Raw genomic sequence first — 21,082 nt, 5'->3', positions numbered from 1 at the left:
GCCAAAACAAAAGGATATTTGTTATGCTTTCCTCATAGTAATGACATTACAGATCAGCTATTTGTAAAATGTACTATTCCCATTAAATCAGAGGGGCTGTAGCATTTTCTAAGTGGGTGGGGATTGCTGGACTAGGAATAGGTATTTCTTTGGTAACTGCCTCCAAATAAGATGCAGTCTTTCTGAACTCTGCTTTTACACCTCATTTTTTAAGATAGAGAATAAGGGCAAAGAAGAGCCTCCTTTTTAGCAAAAAATCACTTCATAGAGGGACTGGCAAGTACATTGTTCCTTTGCAATTAATAAATGAAGATTGATAGTTCTTCAGTAATTTTCTTTATACTTTTTCTGGCACATTGCCCAATGACCTCTCCGTATGTTACTGTTCCTATCTTCAGTTACAGCTCCCTTTTTTTATATACATCATTGTTTTTTCTTCTGTCCACCTTAGGCTTGCAGCTGCCAGCTGATGGGATCATTTGCAGAAATGATTAGAACAGCTCTTTCCCTGGCCATGGGAGGGGAGAAAATAGTACTGGTGTTAGCGTGTAACTTCTTTGTTCATGTGTGTCTTCTTACTTGCTGTCTTTGCAGCTTTTTGTTTTGTTAAATATGACTGGTAAATTTTGCCATTAAAAAAAAGAAAAAATTCAACTCCCTGCTAAGTGAGAATAGATCTGAGCTACTGGATTCAGAATTGAACTCTGGGTTAGGAATGGCTATGAATTCTTTGACAACTTTTTGTTACTCTGTTGGTATAGACATGTATTTATAGATTGTACTCTGGCTGTTGAGTTCCGCTTTCAATTGCAGTTGCTAATTAGAGTTGAAATAACCCTTCAAAGACAGAATTATCAGCTGGAAGATTTGAAACACCTCCACTTCTCCATTTATGTATTACTTGCTCTGTCTTCCAGCCATATCTCTCAACTCAGTTAGTATGGTGGGGCTTACAAGCATGTACACAGATTTTCTTGTCTTGCTAGGGCTCCTGCCCGTTCAGTCTTTATATCTGGTCTGTCCCTCTGTCATGCACATAGCCCTGTCTGGCTTGGACTTTGACTCTTTGCCTGACTCGTGGTGCTGTGTAAAGGATACCTCAGGGAGGCCTGGGATTTGAAAATACCTGAAGATATTTGAGACAGTGTCTTGAAGGTAGAGACGGTATGTTGCAGCGAGACAGGTTTCTTCACCTTCAGCAGTTTCCTCCTCACATGATACTTCCCAGGCTTCCTCCACTCTCCACTCCTTCCAGAAGTCACAGTTACAGCCTCAGGATGAATCTGATAATTTGGTTAGTTAATTTTTAACCAATTATTCTGTGTGTAACTCGTAGCTGCAGAATTTATCAGTCTGTAGCCTTGGCTCTGACGAGGATAGAATTCAGAGCCTACCCTGGGTACCTCCGCATAGCTCTGGAGTGTGCTTTGCTCTCTGATCTGCAGGGTGAGAGATCCAAGTTCAAATTCCTGTTTTGTCTGAATCGAAGTAGGGAGTGGGACATCAGTTTCTTTCATCCCCTTAAGGATGTGAATCACTAGCCTGCAGTTGTTCTCTTTGTTACTTTAACAGCAAGAAAGATGTTCTTGTGTTCTTCTGAGGGTTTTTTTTTTTTTTTCTTTTTTGGAAAGAGAGAGACTGATACTCTGTATAACCTACTGTTACAGATTGTCTGGGAGACTGAGATTAAAAATTTGGTTTGAATTGGGCTAAGCAAACTGTTCAGTGGATGAGTCTCTGTCTCTCCTTTTCAGATGACTTGGATTTTGCCTAGAGGTGGAACTGAACAGTCATACCAGCTTTGTTTTTTACACTAAATGGTAGAACGTTCTTCTTCCATGTGTCCTTTCTGGTTTTAATCCAGGTGTCTAACACATCACTTTGGGATGATTTTTGAATTTGTGGATTTAGGCTGATAAGTGGCCATGAAATTCAGACTGATGTCCTGTGCTAAATCAGATGTTTTGCTTCTAGCTCATCTTTAGTTAATCACGTGGTCAATAGGGATCTGATTTGGAGACTGTTTATAGTAAGATTTAAGATTATTTGATTCATATTTAATCTATATTAGTAGTAACAAAAGTCAGGAGGTCTTTGGTGTGTGTATACACATTTTACTTCCAGTGGAAAAAAAAAAACTTTGCACAAACTTTAAATATCTGAAAATAGCTTTGTCTTACAGGAAAATAATATACTCACTAAGAGTACAAACAAAAGGCATCCTATAAACAAGTTAACTCAAATTAGCTTARCAAACCAGTAAATTATTAGTGTAAAAGTGGCTTTCAACATTCCCAAGGGGAATGTGCCTCATGAAATCATAGAATGGGTAAGGTTGGAAGAGAYCTGTGGAGATCATCTACTCCAAACTCCCTGCTCGGCAGGGTCACCTAGAGCATGTTAGACAGGGTTGGATCCAGGCAGGCCTTGAATATCTCCAGAGAAGGAGACTCCACAACCCCTTTGGGCAACCTGTGCCAGTGCTCCGTCACTCTCACAGGGAAGAAATTCCCCCTCACATTCAGGCAGAACTTCCTGTGCTTCAATTTCTGCCCATTGCCTCTTGTCCTRTCACACGGGGCAACTGAAAAGAGTTTGTCCCCGTCCCCTTGACACCCTCCCTTCAGGTACTTGTACACATTGATCAGATCCCCCCTCAGTCTTCTCTTCCCCAGGCTGAAGAGGCCCAGCTCTCGCAGCTGTTCCTCATAGGGCAGGTGCTCCAGCCCTCGGATCATCTTTGTAGCCCTACACTGGATTCTCCCCAGTAGCTCCATGTCTCTCCTGTACTGGGGAGCCCAGAACTGGACACAGGACTCGAGATGAGGCCTCCCCAGGGCTGAGTAGAGGGGCAGTATGACCTCCCTYGACCTGYTGGCAACASTCTTCCTAATGCAGCCCACGAGACCATTGGCCTTCCTGGCCACAAGGGCACATTGCTGGCTCATGGTCAACTTGTCATCCACCAGCACTCCCAGGTCCTCTGCAGAGCTGCTCTCCAGAAGCTCTCCTGGACCCGCCTTCTTTCTAGYGCCTTAACCCATGAGATTCCTCCAAGTAGGTCTCTGAAGAGCCCACAGTCCACTCTCCTGAAGTCCAGGGTTGCAATCCTGCTTGTTGCCTTACTTCTTTCCTGCAGGATCCTGAGCTCCACCATCTTGTGGTCACTGCAGCCAAGGCTACCCCCAAAATGCTCACATGAAATTCTGTGTACATGTGTGTGTGTTTGTGTATATTTTTAAGCCAATCTAAAAGTGAACAAATATGCATAATACTACAAAATTGTGCAGTATGAGTTCACGATAAACTTTTGACTTGCCAAGAAATAAATGGGCAACGGTGGCTTAATTATACATTTATCTTTGTGTGCAAGTCCTCCAATTTCATGTCAAAGTTTATAAGCCAGGCAATGAGGAGAACATCTGCTATGGCATTTGTTCGGTAAATAAATGGAGGAGTTCAATCTGTACTGCAATCTGTATCAGTTCYTCCCATCCCCTACCTTCCCTTTAGGGGACTTCTTGTCCAAAAAACCTGAACGATATTGCACTTCATAACGCCTGAATACATTGCTCCCAGCATATTCAGGATTGATGTTGATATCTATGAGGATCTCCAAAGGTTGGAAGTATAATAGTTTAACAATACTAATAATTAAAAAAAAGTAAATAAAGAGCATAAGTACCCCTGGAAAACAGAAGGATTGAATTTACTTCTTTGCAAGTAAGTTTGAAGAGTGAGTCGCAGGATATGAATACAGCATTAGGAACATTCCCAAATCTCTTCTACAATGCTTTTAATGTGGTTGCAGATTCCTGAGTGTGAGTGAAAATAAATTAGATTGAATTTCAGTGAGTGTAGAAAACATGGTGATTTTTAAATTTGTTTGGAAAAAGCATCAGGGCATACTATGATATTTTTGTCTGCACTAATTAGTGATGACAAAGCATCAAGATGACAAAGAGTGAATCATTTGGATGTTCATGAAACAACATATTTAGTGTCACTAACATGTGGCTTTTGGGAATTCTTGAAGTAATAGAATCAGGATCTAGGGAGTTTCTTTGATAAACAGATTTGTTTGAAGAGGACAGTTATTATTAATCCAGTATCTTTTATGATAAACACAAAATTAATAGCCAATCTACTTCCATTGCTCCTTGAAGACTATGAAGTATGTTATCAATACGTCATGGTTTATATTATCAAAATACCAGGCTGAGTGATCTTTGTATTAAATTTTGGAGTACCATTGCATTCACCTGTAAAGTTAAAGTTGATGTGAGTAGCAGCTAACATACACCAGGGAAGTAAGTCAAAACCAAGCAATTTCTAACAGGCATCTAAACCTTGTGCTTTRTATAATAAAAAGCTGCAGTATGATCATTTATTTTTTGAACTCAATAGGAATCCAGTAAGTGCTTTTGAAGAGCTAAACRTGCAGAAGGTCAATTATCTGAATGATCCAAAACTCTTTTTTTTTCTATATTTAGATGTTCCATTTTAGTTTCTGGAATATATAGATTATGTTTCAGTAACTTCCTAGGACTTGCAAGATTTTGGGTTGAAATCACACAGTATCAGAAATAAGTTATAGAACCAAATAGTGTTTCTTCAGTTTCTTTTAATTCAACATATATGTTCTTTATAATGTAGTTAATTAATTTTAACTCCAGAAAACAGATAAGAACTTTTATAATGCAGATAATGAAATTATCATGATAGTCATTGACACTTTTATTGACTGTTTTGATACAAACAGCCTTGAAAAGAAAGGCATAACTTCAAAGCTATTAGAACCTTCACTAGAGTAGTGATATCTTAGTGCAGTAATTTTGCTCATTATATTACAGAGATTCTCTTAGTGTTTGATACTTTCACTTTTCTAAGGTAATCTTCTTCTGTTCTTAGAATCTGGTACAAGAGTCTTGGCCTAAACTTGTGGAGAATAAATGAAAAATGTGGGATCTGAAAGCTCAGAGACAAAAAAGGACATAAATCATMCTTTTAATTTCTTGTGCTGAGCTGAAGACCCACATCTCATACACTTCCAAAGTATTTCTCCAGCTCTCTGACTCAGCCTGCTAGATGCAGTTGTTGGCCTAGCCTGTGATGTTGCTGAAGTTACATCACCTAGCTTGGCTTCATGTCACAAAGACCCCAACTAGAATGCATGTTTCTAGTACAGCAGCCCTTACATGATCAAAGACATCACTGTTACAGTTAATTAAAACATTGCTGAAGTTTTTTAAAGCAGGTTTTTTGTAGAGGCCTGCTCTTTGAACCTTGTGGTTGGCAGTACTGACTTTTGTTTGGTTTTGGTATTCCTTAGTTATTTTAATATACTGTGGCCAGATATGGCCATTGGATGGGATTATTGTATTGCAGCATAATGATTCTCACTCTTTTTGTCACATTGTAATAGATGGTTACTCATAGGTAAATTACCTTCCCATTCATCGTTGTCTGATACTGTATGATAAGTATGGATGTTGTTTACGTGGAAAAGGAATACTAGTGAAACACCTTGGGATCATTAGCCAAATCCAGATCATGTTTTGGAGATGGGAACAAAGGATAGGACCTGTCCCAGTAGTGGTTTCTTCCAATAGACTACTGAGAAGTACTCTCTGGACCACCAGCTCTCTACAGAGTAGTGTGTGGAAAACTCTGTATAAATGATCTGTCTTGGTCGAGCAATTTTTTAGGAGTTTGGAAGTGCCACATGACTATCAGGAGCCTGCAGATATCATACCCCTAACTGGAGGATATTCTTATAACTTTATTCAGTTATATCTCCTCCGTTGAAGAAATAACTTTAAATCTCTTTTCAAATGGAAATTTAGGCATTCATACTGCTTTATATATTGTTACATATTTCAACTAAATTTTGCAGAATGGTGGAGTTCACAGAGGTAACCTTGTGTTCGTTGGTGGTTGGAATTCCTCTGCATGCTTTGACAGAAATCAGATAGTTGTAATGTGGGTTTAACACTTATTTTTACTGGTAAATCCATGCAGCTGAGAGTTCCTGGAGGTCCCAACCATAGCGAAGACTTCACTGAAAGCTTGCAGGTTCTTAGATACTTAGGTCAGCTGGGCTTGCAATAGAAATTTGGACATTTTGCTTGTTCTGGCACTCGCAGAGCTCTTTGTTTTCTGCCTGTACTTAAAGTTCAAAAGAATCAAATATAAAATCGATAATTTGAGAAAGTATTGTATTCAAGTAAATATTTTTTGAGCAAGTTGTCTGTTTGAAAGTGCTCTGATATTCAGAAGCTGACTGGGAATTGAGCCCATATTACTACTCTGAAACATTTGCCTCCATGAATTATTTTTGGGAAAATCATTTCTTAGTGTTTATTAGTGGTAGGGAAAAGACTCAGTTCTTCAGGTAGTAAATAACTGCAAAATGAGTGGAGCAGGGTGGGTGATCAGAATATTGAGTTTGGAAAAATTGCCTGTTTTACATAACTGGCAGGTTTCTTAATTTCTTTAAAAGCAGACATGATCATATCTGGCCTCTAATATTTGTGTTTCTAAATTTTTTTTGTTAGAATTTGCGAGAATCATGCTGGGAGAAGGCAGGCTACTTCTTTGATCTTCCAGATTTCTTATCTTGGAAAGCAACAGGTGTCACTGCAAGGTATGTTGATTATAATGATATGATTTGTTTTGTTTTGKTTTTTTCCGTCTATTTTCTTATGTATGTTCCTGCTTTTAATTCATTTTGACAGGATGTGCTGTTATGTACATCTGTGTGTAATTCAGCCTGTTCCAAACATCTTGAACCTATCTCCCACTTCCATTGTGCATTCCTGAGCACAGTTGTTCATGTGAGCAATGTAATTCACAGATACAGTATGTTGCTACAACCATCAGTTAATTGGTCTTGTACCCCATTTTGGAACCTAAGTATGAATGCTCTAGTTACTGTGAAATATTCTACTAACAGTTCTWTGAAATCTTTGGTTGACAAATTTATTGACTTTTTGAAAATCCAAACAAAACACTTTTTGGAGATAAGGTAAAATCTTGTTAAAAATGGTTGCTTCAGTGTAAAACACAGCAGCTGTATTGCTCCTAAAAAGCATTTCAGAATATTTGCTTAGTAGTTTAATAGTATCCTTTGAAAAAACCCATTTAGAATCTTGATTAAAGTGACTTCAGTATGAGTGAAGTGCATTTGCAGAGTAACAAGTTCATGAACCGGTTGCTGAAGTACAGTATTAGTCATCTTAAAAAGGTCTTATGGCCCAATTCCATGTCTAGCTCAGTGCAAATCACAGATACTGCCACTGCAGTTTGTGGAATTATATCTGTGCAAAATTGGTCTAAAATGAAAATTGGTTCCAGGATAGTTTTAGACTCTCAAATGGACAATACCTTCTCACCAGACACAGTTCTTTTCATTTGAATGCTTTCTGTCTCCCTGTAGTCTCCATAATTGACAGCTAATGTTAAGTACCTTGCTTTAAAGAAGGGGAGTATGCTGTGTTTGACCACCCTCCATGCCAAAAAAGGGGTCAGAGCAAAGGCTTTGATTGTATAAGAAWTTACTGGTTGTTATTTGAAAAGTAGTACCTCAAATATTCTCTTCTGAAAGTTGATTCTGCTATGTGCTGTACAATTACATAACAAAGGAGCAGCTCTAACACAAAAGATCTTTAAATCTAGGTCTTGTCACCAGACCCAGCTCTAATTTCGTGAGGATAGTTCTCAGGCTTCTAGAGGATGTGCCATGCAGGACATTCATCTTGTGAAAGTACCTAAGACTTTGAATTGGAACTAGCATGCTTTGACTAGATGGAGACTAGATGGAGAAAGGCTTTTCTTCCATATTCTGCTTAAGGGTTCTACAGATTGAGCACTCCTCAGCTAGCTATTTAGGGATTTAGGCATAGTCATACATGAGAAAAGTGGTCTCCTGTCCTAAAGAGAACCTTCTGAGGTAGGTTACGGATCTGGCATCGTTATTTGATTACAGATTCTAGCAGCCTTTCTATTAATGGTTCTGCTTAATAGGACAGGAAAACATTTTTACCTGCTCTTACATGTAATAAGAGTGTCTTTGTTTTACCCATCTTACGTGGTTGGGTGCCATGGTTGGAACTCATTTCCAAACACAGTCTTAACTTGGCTTTGGGCCAGATCAAAGAATCAGTCAATGGTAAGGTTGGAAGGGACCTCGGGAGATCATCTAGTCCAACCCTCAGTGTAGCCCGTACGGGGATTGAACCCGCAACCTTGGCATTAGCAGCACTACTTTCTAACCAACTAAGCTAAACCTGCCCCTTAAAATGATGAATCATAGATGAGATGGAATTTGTGGACAGATCATGAAATGTTCACTTTGTACTAATGGCTGAAGAAGCTAAAGTAGGATACAATCCCTAGGGGACTGGAGTTGAATGTTATTTGTATTATTTGCAATTCATTTGATAAAGGAAGGGAGGGGGATTTGGATAGAGGGGTTGTACTTTGGAAGAGAATTCTCTTCTTACTTGAGGAAAGGAATCCATAGCATTGATGGGCAGAGTTCCTGCTCTCCTCACAGCCCTCCCTGATCTTTAACGTGTTTTGTGCCTCTTGTTTCTAATGGTTGTGGCCGTATTGCATAACGGAAATGCTTCTCTTGTGTGCTCTATCTCGCTGACTCACATGATCTCTCTCACTGTTTCTCTCTCAACTTCCAACCTAGTGTAGTTGTGAGAGCAGACAGAAAAGAGCAACAGTGCCTTCTCTCAGACTTAAAAATGTGACTGTTACTGTGACTAATCTTTTAGCTGTCTGGGAAATAAATGATTGTATTGAGGTGTAGGAATTATACCAGTTATGTAGCTATTTAGTGTTTGAGGTGAGATTTTCAGCATTCTCTGCAGCATATGGGTGTAACCGAAACGTGTGGCAGGAGGTTTAAAAGCAAGTTAGGAAGGTGTGTGTGGGAACTCACAATATGATACAGAGCTTTTGTCCATGATTCCTTTGGATGATTCAGTTTGGGGCAGTGTTACTTGTGGGTGTGCAGGAGGGAGCGGAGTTAGGGTGACAGTAGTGATGCTGTTAGCTTGTGTCAGGCTGTCAGGGCTTGTACAGGCTCTAGGACTGTCAAAATTCGGTCAAACTCAGGTTTTGCTTTGGAAGTAAATCTGCAAAGAGAAGTCATAGTGGTGATTATAGTTTCTTCGTCCCACCTCGCTTTAGTTCTGGTTCTTAGTTACAACCTTCTGGAGGTSAGACAGAGAATCTCTTTTTGTTTTGAAATATGCTGAAGAAGAGTATATGTTCCAGATTAGAGCTCACTGAATCACAGGTTTATTTGCTTAGAAATGCCATTTCCATTATTACAAAAGTTTGTTTTTACAGATAAGTGTTGTAAGGGTGAGAAGAATTATGTTAGGGAAGAATTTCTAGGGAAGTCTTTACCTTGTACCACCTCCCTTACTCTCTCAATGTGTTCCTCAAAATTAAGCTGATTGTTTTGGCTCCAGTGGAATGTATAGTAACATTTGAAAGAAGGGAAAAAAAGAGAAAGGAATATAATGACAAGAAATCTTCTGTAGGAATCAAAACAGTTCTTTTTCCTATCTTGCCCTCTCTCTGCTGCACACCTGTTTTTTTTGTTTTTTTTTGTTTTTTTGTTTTTTTTTGGGGGGGGGTGGACTTTCCCTTTACTTTGGTGATTAAATCCTCTCAAAATCAAGTAGTTTGTCCTGTGTATGTTCACATTGCTATGGAAGTATGAATTTATCAAGAGTAAGATTCTCACCACCTTTTCTCCCTTTAAGCATAAAGGAGCCTATTCATAGGGCAAGGCAGAGTGTTAGTTGTTGTGAATCAGATACATAAAGTTGGCCCTGATATAAGAAAGATTTTTTTTCTTGAATTTGTGGTGGTGATTTCACTAAAATGAATAAAATTTCAAAGGCACTTTTGTAGGAAATTCTTCTTCATGCACTGTAGGTATTACTCTTACTTGTTTACATTTCTTAAGTGTCTCTCTTAAATCCTTTGTATGTATTTAATATTAAACTCTGAGTCTAGTCTTTTTGGCTTCAGTGAGATTTCTCAGTGCTCAAAGTTAAGCAGTGTGTGTGTTACCAGGATTTAAAGTATTTGAAAGCAGTTCATGATGTGTCTTTGTGAATATGAAATAATTTTCAAGTGATTTCTGTTGGCCTGAACTGCTTTGCTGCTAAGTGAAGATTTTTTCCAGTGGCTATATAATAAATAATATGTTTCTTACCTGAGAGGTGGAGACTCTGACCTACTTGGAGATTTTTATCAACTGTCTTTGAAATCTCTCTGTATCTTAATGGACAACTTCCACTCATTAATTGCATAGAATGATTTCCAATTCGTTGATTCCYATTGTTCATAGAAGACTGTTGCTTGTAATATTCCATATTAAAAATACCTTTTTTTATTGTTATTTTTTCTTTGGGCTGATGAAAGACCTTATAAATTTTTACTGATAGTTCTTTAGTCAAAAAATTTTGGAACTTTACTTTTTTTTTAAAAGACTGCAACAATGAGTATTGGTGTTGCCATTTGGATATACATTTGACTTTTTTCAGAAAAACTGTTGTGGAGATGAAGAGAGCATTGTTTTCMATAGAGAAATGCTGTTCAGGGGCTCAGCACTTTTATTCATGATGAGTGTGACTCACTGCTATCCTCCACCCACCATCTATAACCTCTGGTAATTTTTCCTTTGTATGGTATTTTGTATGAAGCTATCTTAATATATTCTAAGTACATATCTGGTTTTAGTTACAGGTGACTGTATTATGGACAGAAGAGTCTTACCAGAGGGACACCTCTATTTTGCAATATTATCTTTGTAAAGTCTTGTGAGCGATTATATTGCAGACAAGAATAGTTCTAAGCTGCTAAATCAGATGAAATTCATGACCAGATTTTGCCAAAGCTTGTGTGTCTTTAGATCCAGGATTTTGCCTCAGGGCCACTTCTAATTAAAAGCAACTCACTCACTGGAGAAACAGTTAGTCTCTACCAGATTTACTTGGTTTAAGATGAACTATAACAAAGAGAGATCAAATTTGTGGTGGAGGATTTGGAAACCTAGGTAAGAATATCAGGCTGGCTATGGTTGAGATGGCAAGTATCCACMATCAGACTATAAGCCACTGGAAAAGACATAGTTCAATACCTATTGAAGAAGAAGTTGGGAAATTATTTATAAGTAAGAAATCAAGAAGAACCAGAATGAATGAGGAAAACAGAAGCTTAGAACCCTTTAAATCTTGCATATTTCATGCAAGAAAGTTCCTCCTAAAGTTAAAAAAAAGTGGATACCTCATCTTATATATGGATGTTGATCAAAAGGATTTTTTTTTTGTGAAAATACTTGTACAGTCACTCTTCAACTGCTGGCCTCAGGGGAGGGAACGTGGTGTCAGCAGAGATGTTTCTTGTACCTACTGTGGATCTCTCATAAATTTTTTCCTCCCAGCATAGATCTCAGGATCGTGAGTTTGTCCAGAGAAAATTAGTTTTATAAGAAAGAGATTCATACATTTATCATGACTGCACAGACTGCAAAAACAAATTATTGTAGTTCTTATAAAGCGTTTCTGGAAAACACATACCTAGTATTGGTGGACTCTGTGTGTGTGTGTGTGTGTGTGTGTGTGTGAGAGAGAGAGAGAGAGAGAGAGAGAGAAACACCTTGAAAAAATGTTTTTTTTTCATTTACAACAAAGATGCTAGTTCCTTGGCTTGTGCACGCTGAAATAGCTGACTATATATATTAAGCAATAATTTGGTCCTTAAGGTTTGTTTGTAATCTTTTCCCAGTTTCGCATTGTTAGGGCTGGAGGTGGCTCTGTTGTACTAATTTAAATCCAGCTCCTTGATGTTAGTGGGGTTGATGCAGATATATGCTGCGATAAATAGAAGCAAAATCTGGTCTGTTGTTGAACTGCAGTGATAAAGGTTCTTAATAAAACATTAAAGCTAGGAAGATGCTTTTAAATCCAAGAATTTGGATATGTCTGCTATGTCATGTCTTCTGCGTGATTTAGAGAAATCAATTAAATCTTCATTTTCAAAGGTGTTTAGGCAGCTGAATACTTTTGAGAATTTTATTCTTATTCATTCTTGTGTTTCTGTTCTTCATCTGTAGAGCAGAGATAGTAGCTTTACCACACGGTACACTGTTAGGAGGTTGCTTGCTTTTAAGATTGTGAGGTGCTTCATCACTGTGGTTAGTGAAGTCTTCGTGAAATACTGTGTCCAGATAGGTTGGAAGCTTTGAAAAGAGAAGAGTTTGGAAGAAGAGCTTATGTTTAGAGGTGTTGTAGAAGAAACAAACTAGTGTAAGCTAAATGATTATCTGAAGGATGCCTGTGTCTTTTTAAGGGATTGGATAATCCCGGTTAGTGAGATGTGATGTGCATTTTTGGGGCCAGCTGCCCTTCCTTTCTAGCCTTGCCGTGACTAATGTATGTCCTTTAGCTAGGACTCTGGTGTTTGACTACTTTTTATTTATATTTTGTGCCTATTCCAAAAGATGCCTTACAGAAAAATTACGCTCCCCTCTTTGGAAGGAAAGGGGCTAGGGAGTATTTCACAAAGCTTTCCTGATTAGCACTGCAGTCTATGTGGCAGTGACAGTATCCTGAGTTGCACTCGGGTTTTGTGTCCTGTTTATGAAAAGAAACCAACGACTCCAGACTTGCAGACTTGTTTGGAGAAGTCTCTGGAGGAGAGAGAATTATCTTGAAGGGCTAGGTGGGAGGGGAAGGATGGTATTTTTGTGGATTGGACAAAGTACCATGAATTTCCTGTCATGAAGCCAATAGCAAGTGTCCCTGGGAGTATGTCTTTGCCAAAAAAAAAAAAAAAAAAAAAAAAGAGAATTCCACTTGTATCAGGCTTTTAATAAATTCAAAACATGTTCTTTGGAGACTGGTGACACACAGACTGATCTGATGTAAGAAAATAGGAAATGTAAAGCTGTAAAAATGATCAGGAATATGAAGGGCAGGTGCAGTATGTGCCATTACTGTTAGATTTTTTTTAATGATTAATTTAAAATTGACGTGTCCTTGGGTCGTGAGTTACTGAGCAGTCTGAAGGAATTCTGTGTGCTAAATAAGAAAATTGTTAGCAGGGCTCATTAATGTTAGCCAGGAAGCACACAGGCAAACAGGAAGCTTTAGCTATTGTTATCGTACAAATGCCCTTTACAAAATATTAGCAAAAGAAACTTAATGTGTTTTCCACAAGAACCAGAGCTCTTCATAGTGTCTAACTGTATCTGCACAGTGAAGAAAAACTGCATTGTCCCTTTCCAACAGCTTTGACATAACATTGAGATGTTGCATTTCAGAGATTTGCATTCACATCGTCAAATATTTACTACTCTGATCTTTTTTAAAAGGTGTTTGGGCTCTTAATTAGCCATGACAGCATCTAGCTCTTAGTTTTGTATTATGTTCGTTTGCTGCTTAAAAAAAGTCAGCTAGGTCAGTGTAGAAAAGGAGTGGGGGCAGGCGCAGTAGTAGATGTATTACTGGCAACTTGCCACAGAGACAGTGAACTCTGAGCCAACCATGAAGTCATTTTGAACTCAGGGAGTCTCACTAATCCAAAGCAATGTGTCTTAATTTGACAAAGCAAAGACTGCTTGATAAGCAACCCACACTAGAAATGCTGTTTAATGGGGATGTTTGTGAGTTTAGATTGTGAACGAGAAATGTGGTGATATAAAAGGAATCATCATGTTTTCAGGTTCTTACACCCCAAGTCCAAAGGCAGGCCTGACTGTTCTCCCCTGCAGTTTGGGCTGTGGAGTGGCTTGATGTGAAATTTGAGAAACATACGTAGTTTTCTATTTCAGGAAAATGATCTCAGGGATTGAATGTGTGTTTTGTTGGCTGTTAAGCTCTGATCTTGCCTAGTGTGGTAGTTTGAAAGAGTGTATATATGTGTGTGTCTGTATGTGTGTGTCTGTGTGATGGGTAAGACAATCTCCAACACTTAAAAAAAAATTAAAAAAGAATAAAAAGAAAAAAAGAATCGGGTTTCATATATTCATTGTCATTAAAAGGTATTTTTTCTTCATCCTCAAAATGCAGCACCCTACATCATAAGAAGCCTTTTAAAGAAATGTGCTATTGCACATGAGAAGACRGTTCTGTCTTTCATTTTTCCTTAATAGTCATTAAGATTTACTTGACTTGATGAGTGGTACACCCACATAGTCTTCCATCAAGGCAAAGAAGCTGTGTTTAAACAACCCTTTCATTGTTGATCATACACAGAAGCAATATATTTCTGAACACTGTAATTACTAGCTTCTCTAAGGTCAGATAATAATGTCCCCTTAATAAACTTAGTAAAGAGATGAGACTGAAAGGATCTGGTCTGCTGATTTGCCAACTAAGGTTAGCACTGGATAACAGCATATAAGGGACGTGAGAGGGTGTCGTAAGGAGCTTGTGGTGTTTTGGACTTAGATTCTGAGGAAAGATAAAGCAGAAACCACAGAGGGGTTTGTCCTCTTTCTTCTTTTTGTTTTTTAATCGTGGTTCTCTTCAGATATAGCCTGAGTGTTCAGGGCGTATGTTTCTTTAGCACTAGGTTCTGAGAACATCATCAGGGATCACACCTTCCTGATACAAAGCGTATTACAAACAATCTTATCTTCTTCTTTAACCCTAGTTTGTGTGAAACGTTTTGGAAAACTCCATGCAAACTCCTTGTCCTTTGTGAAACTGGGTTTCTGTTCAGCTAGAACAATGTTATAATTGCTTTTGTTGCATAAATTTGAACTAGATAAGAAAATAGCTGTGTTTATGAACTCCTGGGTCATTTAGAGCCACAGCAGTTTTGATGTGCATATATATAACACATAAATTCCTGCAGTAAACTTCTTTAAAAAAACCCTGAAAACAGTAACATTCCAGGGGAATTTTCATCCGATGAAGGAAAAGCAAGCTATGTAGCATGAAATCTGCACAATATGTGTGTGCATACAGTGTGTAAAGTATTAAAGCTTACTTAAACTTACTAGTCTATAAGGGGCTTTAAAAACAAACCAACTGCCTCCCTACCCCAAAATCCGAAAGCTTTATCCTGTGATGCCATACATCTGAAAGTCTTCATGAATTCAGCCTTAAAATGTCCTTCTTAAGGAGGAAGGTGTCATTATTATTTTATATGTATGAAATAACTATATAGTTTGGAAGATGACATTTTCTGCAGTGTTCAGTTGGGTGTCCAGCTTTCTCTCCATCTTATAGTGAGAATTTGATATCCTATTCTATAGGCATTTTTGCAGATCACACTATAAATCGTTTTTTCTGGCACACTATAAATCATTTTTTTCTGGACCAATCTTTCCTACAGATTTCCCAAACAAGTGCTTTTTACCCTTAGAATGTTACTCCCATCCCTTTCTCTGTAGTGCATGCTTGTAACAACAGCCTTACAGTTTACTTGTACATATTGCTTTATTTTTGTTGGCTGTCTATCTAAATCCGTTTAATGTTAGTAGTTTTCACTGGAAATTCTGATCATGGTTTTGGATGACACTGATGGTGTCAAGGTTGATTAACATTGTCTCTTTAAAGTAGCATTAGCTTACATACTTTTTCTCTATTTTTTCATTTGTACAATCCAGAGAGGAACCTTTTAGCTGCTTAGTGTAAATATCCTGACAGCTCAGACTTCAGAAGGAAATCCTTCTTTATCCACAGCAGTGATACCAATTTTGCCAGCTCTGTAACATTTAAAATAGTGTGCTGTTAAGCTTGACCTGTCATCTGCCTGTAAAATCATCCTAGATCAGTGGTACAGTTCCTTCAAGAGCACATCTAAAGAAAGCAGAAACCTCTGCATATGTTCTGTCATTTCTTTGTTGTGCTAGACCATCTGCCACTTTAAGTAAGATCTGGTTATTGATTCATTATAAGTGACTGGCTACACCTTCTACTCGCATTAAGATAGTGAACACTTTTACTGTAGCTTACAAATTGATGTTCCCAGTTAGCGAGACCAGTATTATATAAATATATAATGTGTTATATGAAATCACCAAGGATTTGTTTTTTCCTTCCTCCTGTTCTTTATTCTAGGGCCGTTCCATTAGGCTGCTTATTAGGTGAAAGGCTGTAATTCGGTCTTCTGTGGATGAAAAGTACATGCAATTTATGGAATCAAAGACATTCAAAGAAAGGTTGTTTGTTTATTCATTTATTTTTTACTACCTTCTTTAATTAAATTTCAGTGGTAAGATTCTGACAGTCTGACTTGAGAGAAGCGGATGAAGCAATGATGATTGCAGTGTGATACAGCAAGATATGTCGAAAGGTGACTTATGCTAATCAGTTGCTAGACTCCGTATGCACAGGAAACTTAATTCTCCCATGGACAGAATAGTTGAAGTTTTAGTTTCCACTGTAGCATTTTGGCATCATTTTTAAGTGAAGGGGTGAAGATCTATATTTTATCTTCTAGCACTTGCTGACTTCAGATAATATTCAGATTTTTTAACATATATTTATTATATATATATATATTTATTATATTTAATTTAATATATATATAATATATATTTTAATATATACTTATTTTATAATATATATTTAATATATATATACACACATTCATATGTATCTATATATGAATGAGCAGTTTTCATTTTTGACTCAGATTGATCACATTCATTTTCAGATTCCCTGTGGAATATATAAGTTAGTCTTGTATTTGTCTACCTCATTTTAGTTCAGGCACACTATCTCAAATTTATCAACCTGAGTTAAGAACATGCTGGTGGTATAGATGTATCACGTGTGGTTTCACATTACACTGTCCTGAGCGGGGATCTGGAAACAGCCATCATTCCTTAGAGATATCATCCTTGGGTTGGATGCTGTTGGTTGCAGCTCCTTGGGAGGAACTGCAGTTAACTCAAAATCCCTGAGTGGTGGTTTTCCTCCTGTGATTTTCAGGCTCCATGAGCTAGAGTGTGTGTTAGAAGAGAAGGGAGTCTGTAGAAAGCATTTTATGAATGAATTCTGTAATACCTGTGCGAAAGGAATTTTTGTCAAAGTGAAATAGTGGCTTTTGGGGACCTTCACACTGTATTGATCAGGGAAAGCTTATCTAAGGATTTTCAGAGAAGGAAATGCCAGTGATTAAAAAGTAATCAGGGCTTTAGATGTGTAGGCCAGTGTTACTAGGATGAAGGAAATAATAACTTTAGCTTTCATTCACTGAATTTTGAAAGCCTTAAAATACTGTCCTCCCCTTCCAACCTCATTATCCAAGGTGAATTCTTTGTTTCCAAGGAAGAGCCAGGCTTGTCACAATAAGATATTTTTATATCTAGTGGTAAGTGATGAGAAGGGGAAAGCAGAGCATGCCACAAAATACATAGAAAGCTGTTTTCCTCTGATTTCCACTTTCTGAGATTCCTTCCATGAACCTATACTTGAACCTGCACTCCCTCCTAAAAAAGGATCTTTTGAGAAAGCACAATGTTATGAGAATATTTTACTTTCAAGAAACAAATACAGTGTGCTTGCTATCTTAATGGAAAAAAGTAGGTATGATATTGTGCCTAACTCTCTGAGAGCATTACCTGTGAGAAGGTAATGCTGCATACTGGTTGCCTTTCTGCATAAGGAAGGGAAAATCATTTAAGTGTGTGATATCCTGTCCACACTTATTCCTCCTATTGGTTCCATCCCATACCATTTCTGCCCTCTCTGCTTCCATGTTCCAAACACTGTGGACATAGATGTGCAGTCTAGATTTGGAAAGGAGCAGCTGCTACGGTCCTCTTAATGAACAGTAATTTTCCTGTGCCATCTTAGGTAATGTTAGTCCAGAATACATATAATTTGAGTGCCTCAAAAAACAATTAGAGTCCTTTAGTGTTCACCATTCCTCATGCTGGCACTCTGGTAACACCAGGTATGAATATAACTGGAGATCTCTCTGCAGGAGTTCTAATATGTTCCAGCCTCCCAGATTTTGCTTTGTTTACTCTGTCCTGTAGCAGCTCTTCCTTTTGTGTATATATAGTTCATAAACTAATGTCAGAAGTCAATGTGGTGCCTGAAATTTACTGCTGTTCTGACTTGCCTTTAGCAGCACAGGCAATCTTCATTCATACAGGTCAACTCCATGTAAGTAAAATTCCAATCACCTCTCTTGGATTATCTCTCTTTAAATGTGGATCAAAGGAAAGTTCTATCCACTAAAAAACACTCAGAGTCCAGAGATTTTAATGGCCTAACCTATCATGAGAAATATTAATCACTTAAAGTAGATGCTCATTTGCTTTGGCACAAACAGAACTGTAATGAGAGAAAGGAGGAGGGAGAGTAAAAGGAACGGCATCCAAAATGACACAGCACAAATTATCTTATAAGTATGGTATCTACTGCACTGATGGAAACCACTTTAGGCAGCATTCTGAGGTTTCATCCACTGTATTTTACTTCTCAGTATATCTGGAAGGGCCTACATTTCTGTGTGTGCACATGTGTGCATACAATAGGGAATACAGTTCTGTCTCTTTGAATTTGAAAGTCTGCTTGGAGTAGTATTGCTCAAGAAAACCACGTCAGCCTGAGCTTTTGAAAATGCAGACTGCTTCAGAGAAAGCATTTTAATGTATTGAAGCCTGGAGCCATCTACCTCTCTGCTTCTCAGAGCTCTACCTGAAAACTTCCAGGGCTGAGTAATTTGGAGTTTTGCCTTATTTATTTTATTTTTTAAAAAATCTCTCTACAAGAAATGTTAGTCTCATGTTTTATTTTCTTAAAGTCTGAACTCCACATAACTTTTTTTCAGAACTGTTTATCCTCACTCCAGACATGAACCTTGGAAAGGTGGCAGAAAAAACAAACAGCTGCCGTGTTTTTGGGCAGTCTGCATTCCTTTAAACTCTCTGAGATCAGATTGTGCTGAGATTTTTAAGTTATTTGTCCTAGGGCTTAACCACTTTCGCTCCTGCTTAAAAGTGAGCAAGCTTGCCATACCAGTGCTTGTGAGACCTGTCATGCAGAACCTTAATGGTTCAAGAACTACAAATATATGAAAAGTTCTCAGGGCTTTTTATTATTGTTGTGTTCCAACTTCACCTACGTCCCTGATCTTCTTTTCTTTTCTAGACTTTTCATTCTTTTATAGCTTAAGCATTTTACTTMAGATGTTCTAGGGAAATTTGTTTTCATTTTCTTTTTAGGGTAAATTTGATGCAAATAAAAATATATCATTAATGGACATGGATGGAAATAATCRAAAGACTGTCACATTCCCAGTGCCCGCGATCAGATGTGATCTCCACGTCAGAATCTCTTCCCTTCACAAAGGAGAGGGGAAGGAGGACCATTAGTCCTATTGCAACATTTTGTGCCTTCTTTGTAAGATCTGCAAAGTAAGTTCTAGCTCTTGAGGCAAGAGATAGATAGAAAAGAGCAAGGACAATGCAGACATATGTGATGAGCCACATAAGGAGTATTTGAAGGTTGGGACTTTCCTGGAATTTGCTTATCAGAGAGGCATTAGGCTGCTTCTTTAGCTTGCGGATAGTAGCCTTATCCCAAGCATATCTTGCAGTTCCCTTGCTCTCTAGTTTACAGAACTTTCCTGAGTAAAGAGATTGGTTGTACCAGATTGCTATTTGTGATGTGAGTTAAATGTATTGGGCAGAAGGGTGAGACTAGATGTGTGTTTACTAGCAACTAGAGTTAATGGAAAAGCAAAGCGGTCAATCCAATTCTGAAGGGCTTTTCAGTTAACCATGTTCATTCTTCTCTTTGGGCCTTTTTCCAGCAAAGCACTTAGGCACGTGCTTAAAGTTAAAGCGTATGCTTAAGTGCTTTGCTGGTCCGGGTCCTTTATTTGCTATCCAAGCATGTTGGTATGAACAGGCTGTTGGTTATATGAGTGTTTGGAGAACTGTTCTTTGTACACCATTCAATGTTCTCCTTTGAACTTTTTGTCCATTTCTGAAGCAGAAGAGCTACTTTGTGATTCAAGTATGACTTACTTAACAYGGATAAGGACTTGCAAACGGCTTGACTGTTATTGATCAATACTAATTAGCAGTGTTGATGAGGAAGTTGTGTATTGATGATGATCGATATCAGTCCACAAAGAGAAAAGTTTRTATCTGATGTATTGCTCCAATTGAATAATCTGCCTGGCAGAGCCTGTGACATGACACAAACATCTTCAACTTAGTATTTAAGGTACTCTAGTTCTAGCACATGGTATGACACATTCTTCCTGCTTCCAGAAAATTCTCTGTAGATAACTACTGCCTTTTAGGTGGCAGTCATTGTTATTTTTTGATGTGGATGTAGATTTTTTTAGCTATTTATTCATTAATTCTATTTTTGTATTGTCGCAGCCAAGAATTGTGTATCTCTACTGCAGGGCTGTAGATCTTGTGCTGTCCCTCCTGCTCATTCTCATACCATCTGTGACAAGTCAGGACAAGAGAACTCAGTAAAATTGAGATCTTGGGATTTCTGCCTACCTCTTCAGCACTGAGAGCTGAATTTCTGCCTCCAGAACCATATTAGAATGTCAGTGTGTTAATTTGCTTTGTGCTTTTCTTTGGTCAAGGTGCAACTTTTCCACTAAGGAGAATGGCTTAATTATGCAGAATGTACAGCCTGATATTGCTGACTTAGATTCCTGGAATGAGTAAAGACTGCTTGTATAGAGTAAGTCAAGCACAATCCTGCAGTTGCTTATGCAAACAAGTGAGTTGCTTTGCATAAATGCTTCAGTTGACGTCAAAGACACTATTCGTTCAGATCGGGTTACTTGCACTAAGTGTCTGCAGGACCAAGCTCACAGATAGATGGTAGTTTGTAAAATTGCATTTTTAAAATGTGTTCTTAATTTCTCCTGCATAAAAGTGGATTCTTCTCCTGCCTTGCGTGGAATTTTTATGCAGAGTGGTCTTTTTAATTTCATCATTTATTTTGGTAAAACACACAGATATGGTAATTCCTGCATTTTTTTAAAAAGATATTGTCATTCTTTATTTTCTCATTCAGTGAATATGAGGATTTAAAATTTTAAT

At 37.9% G+C, this 21,082-nt stretch overlaps 1 protein-coding gene across 7 annotated transcripts in view; it reads left to right on the top strand.

Annotated features, from left to right (window-relative positions):
• FGGY (FGGY carbohydrate kinase domain containing) overlaps positions 1-21,082 on the top strand; it is a 152,145-nt gene that overhangs the window by 22,404 nt on the left and 108,659 nt on the right. For all 7 annotated transcript variants that reach the window (XM_085307962.1, XM_085307963.1, XM_085307961.1 and 4 more), the window contains one exon: positions 6,558-6,646. In XM_085307962.1, coding sequence (XP_085164088.1) covers positions 6,558-6,646 — 89 coding nt within the window. The remainder of the gene's footprint in view (positions 1-6,557; positions 6,647-21,082) is intronic.

The sequence above is a fragment of the Rhea americana genome, unplaced genomic scaffold, assembly GCF_003343005.1.
Source record: "Rhea americana isolate MKP2758 unplaced genomic scaffold, rheAme1 scaffold_27, whole genome shotgun sequence".
NCBI classification, from domain to species: Eukaryota; Metazoa; Chordata; class Aves; order Rheiformes; family Rheidae; genus Rhea; species Rhea americana.
Note: the sequence above shows the minus strand (reverse complement) of the source record. Positions and strands in the feature narration are given on the sequence as shown.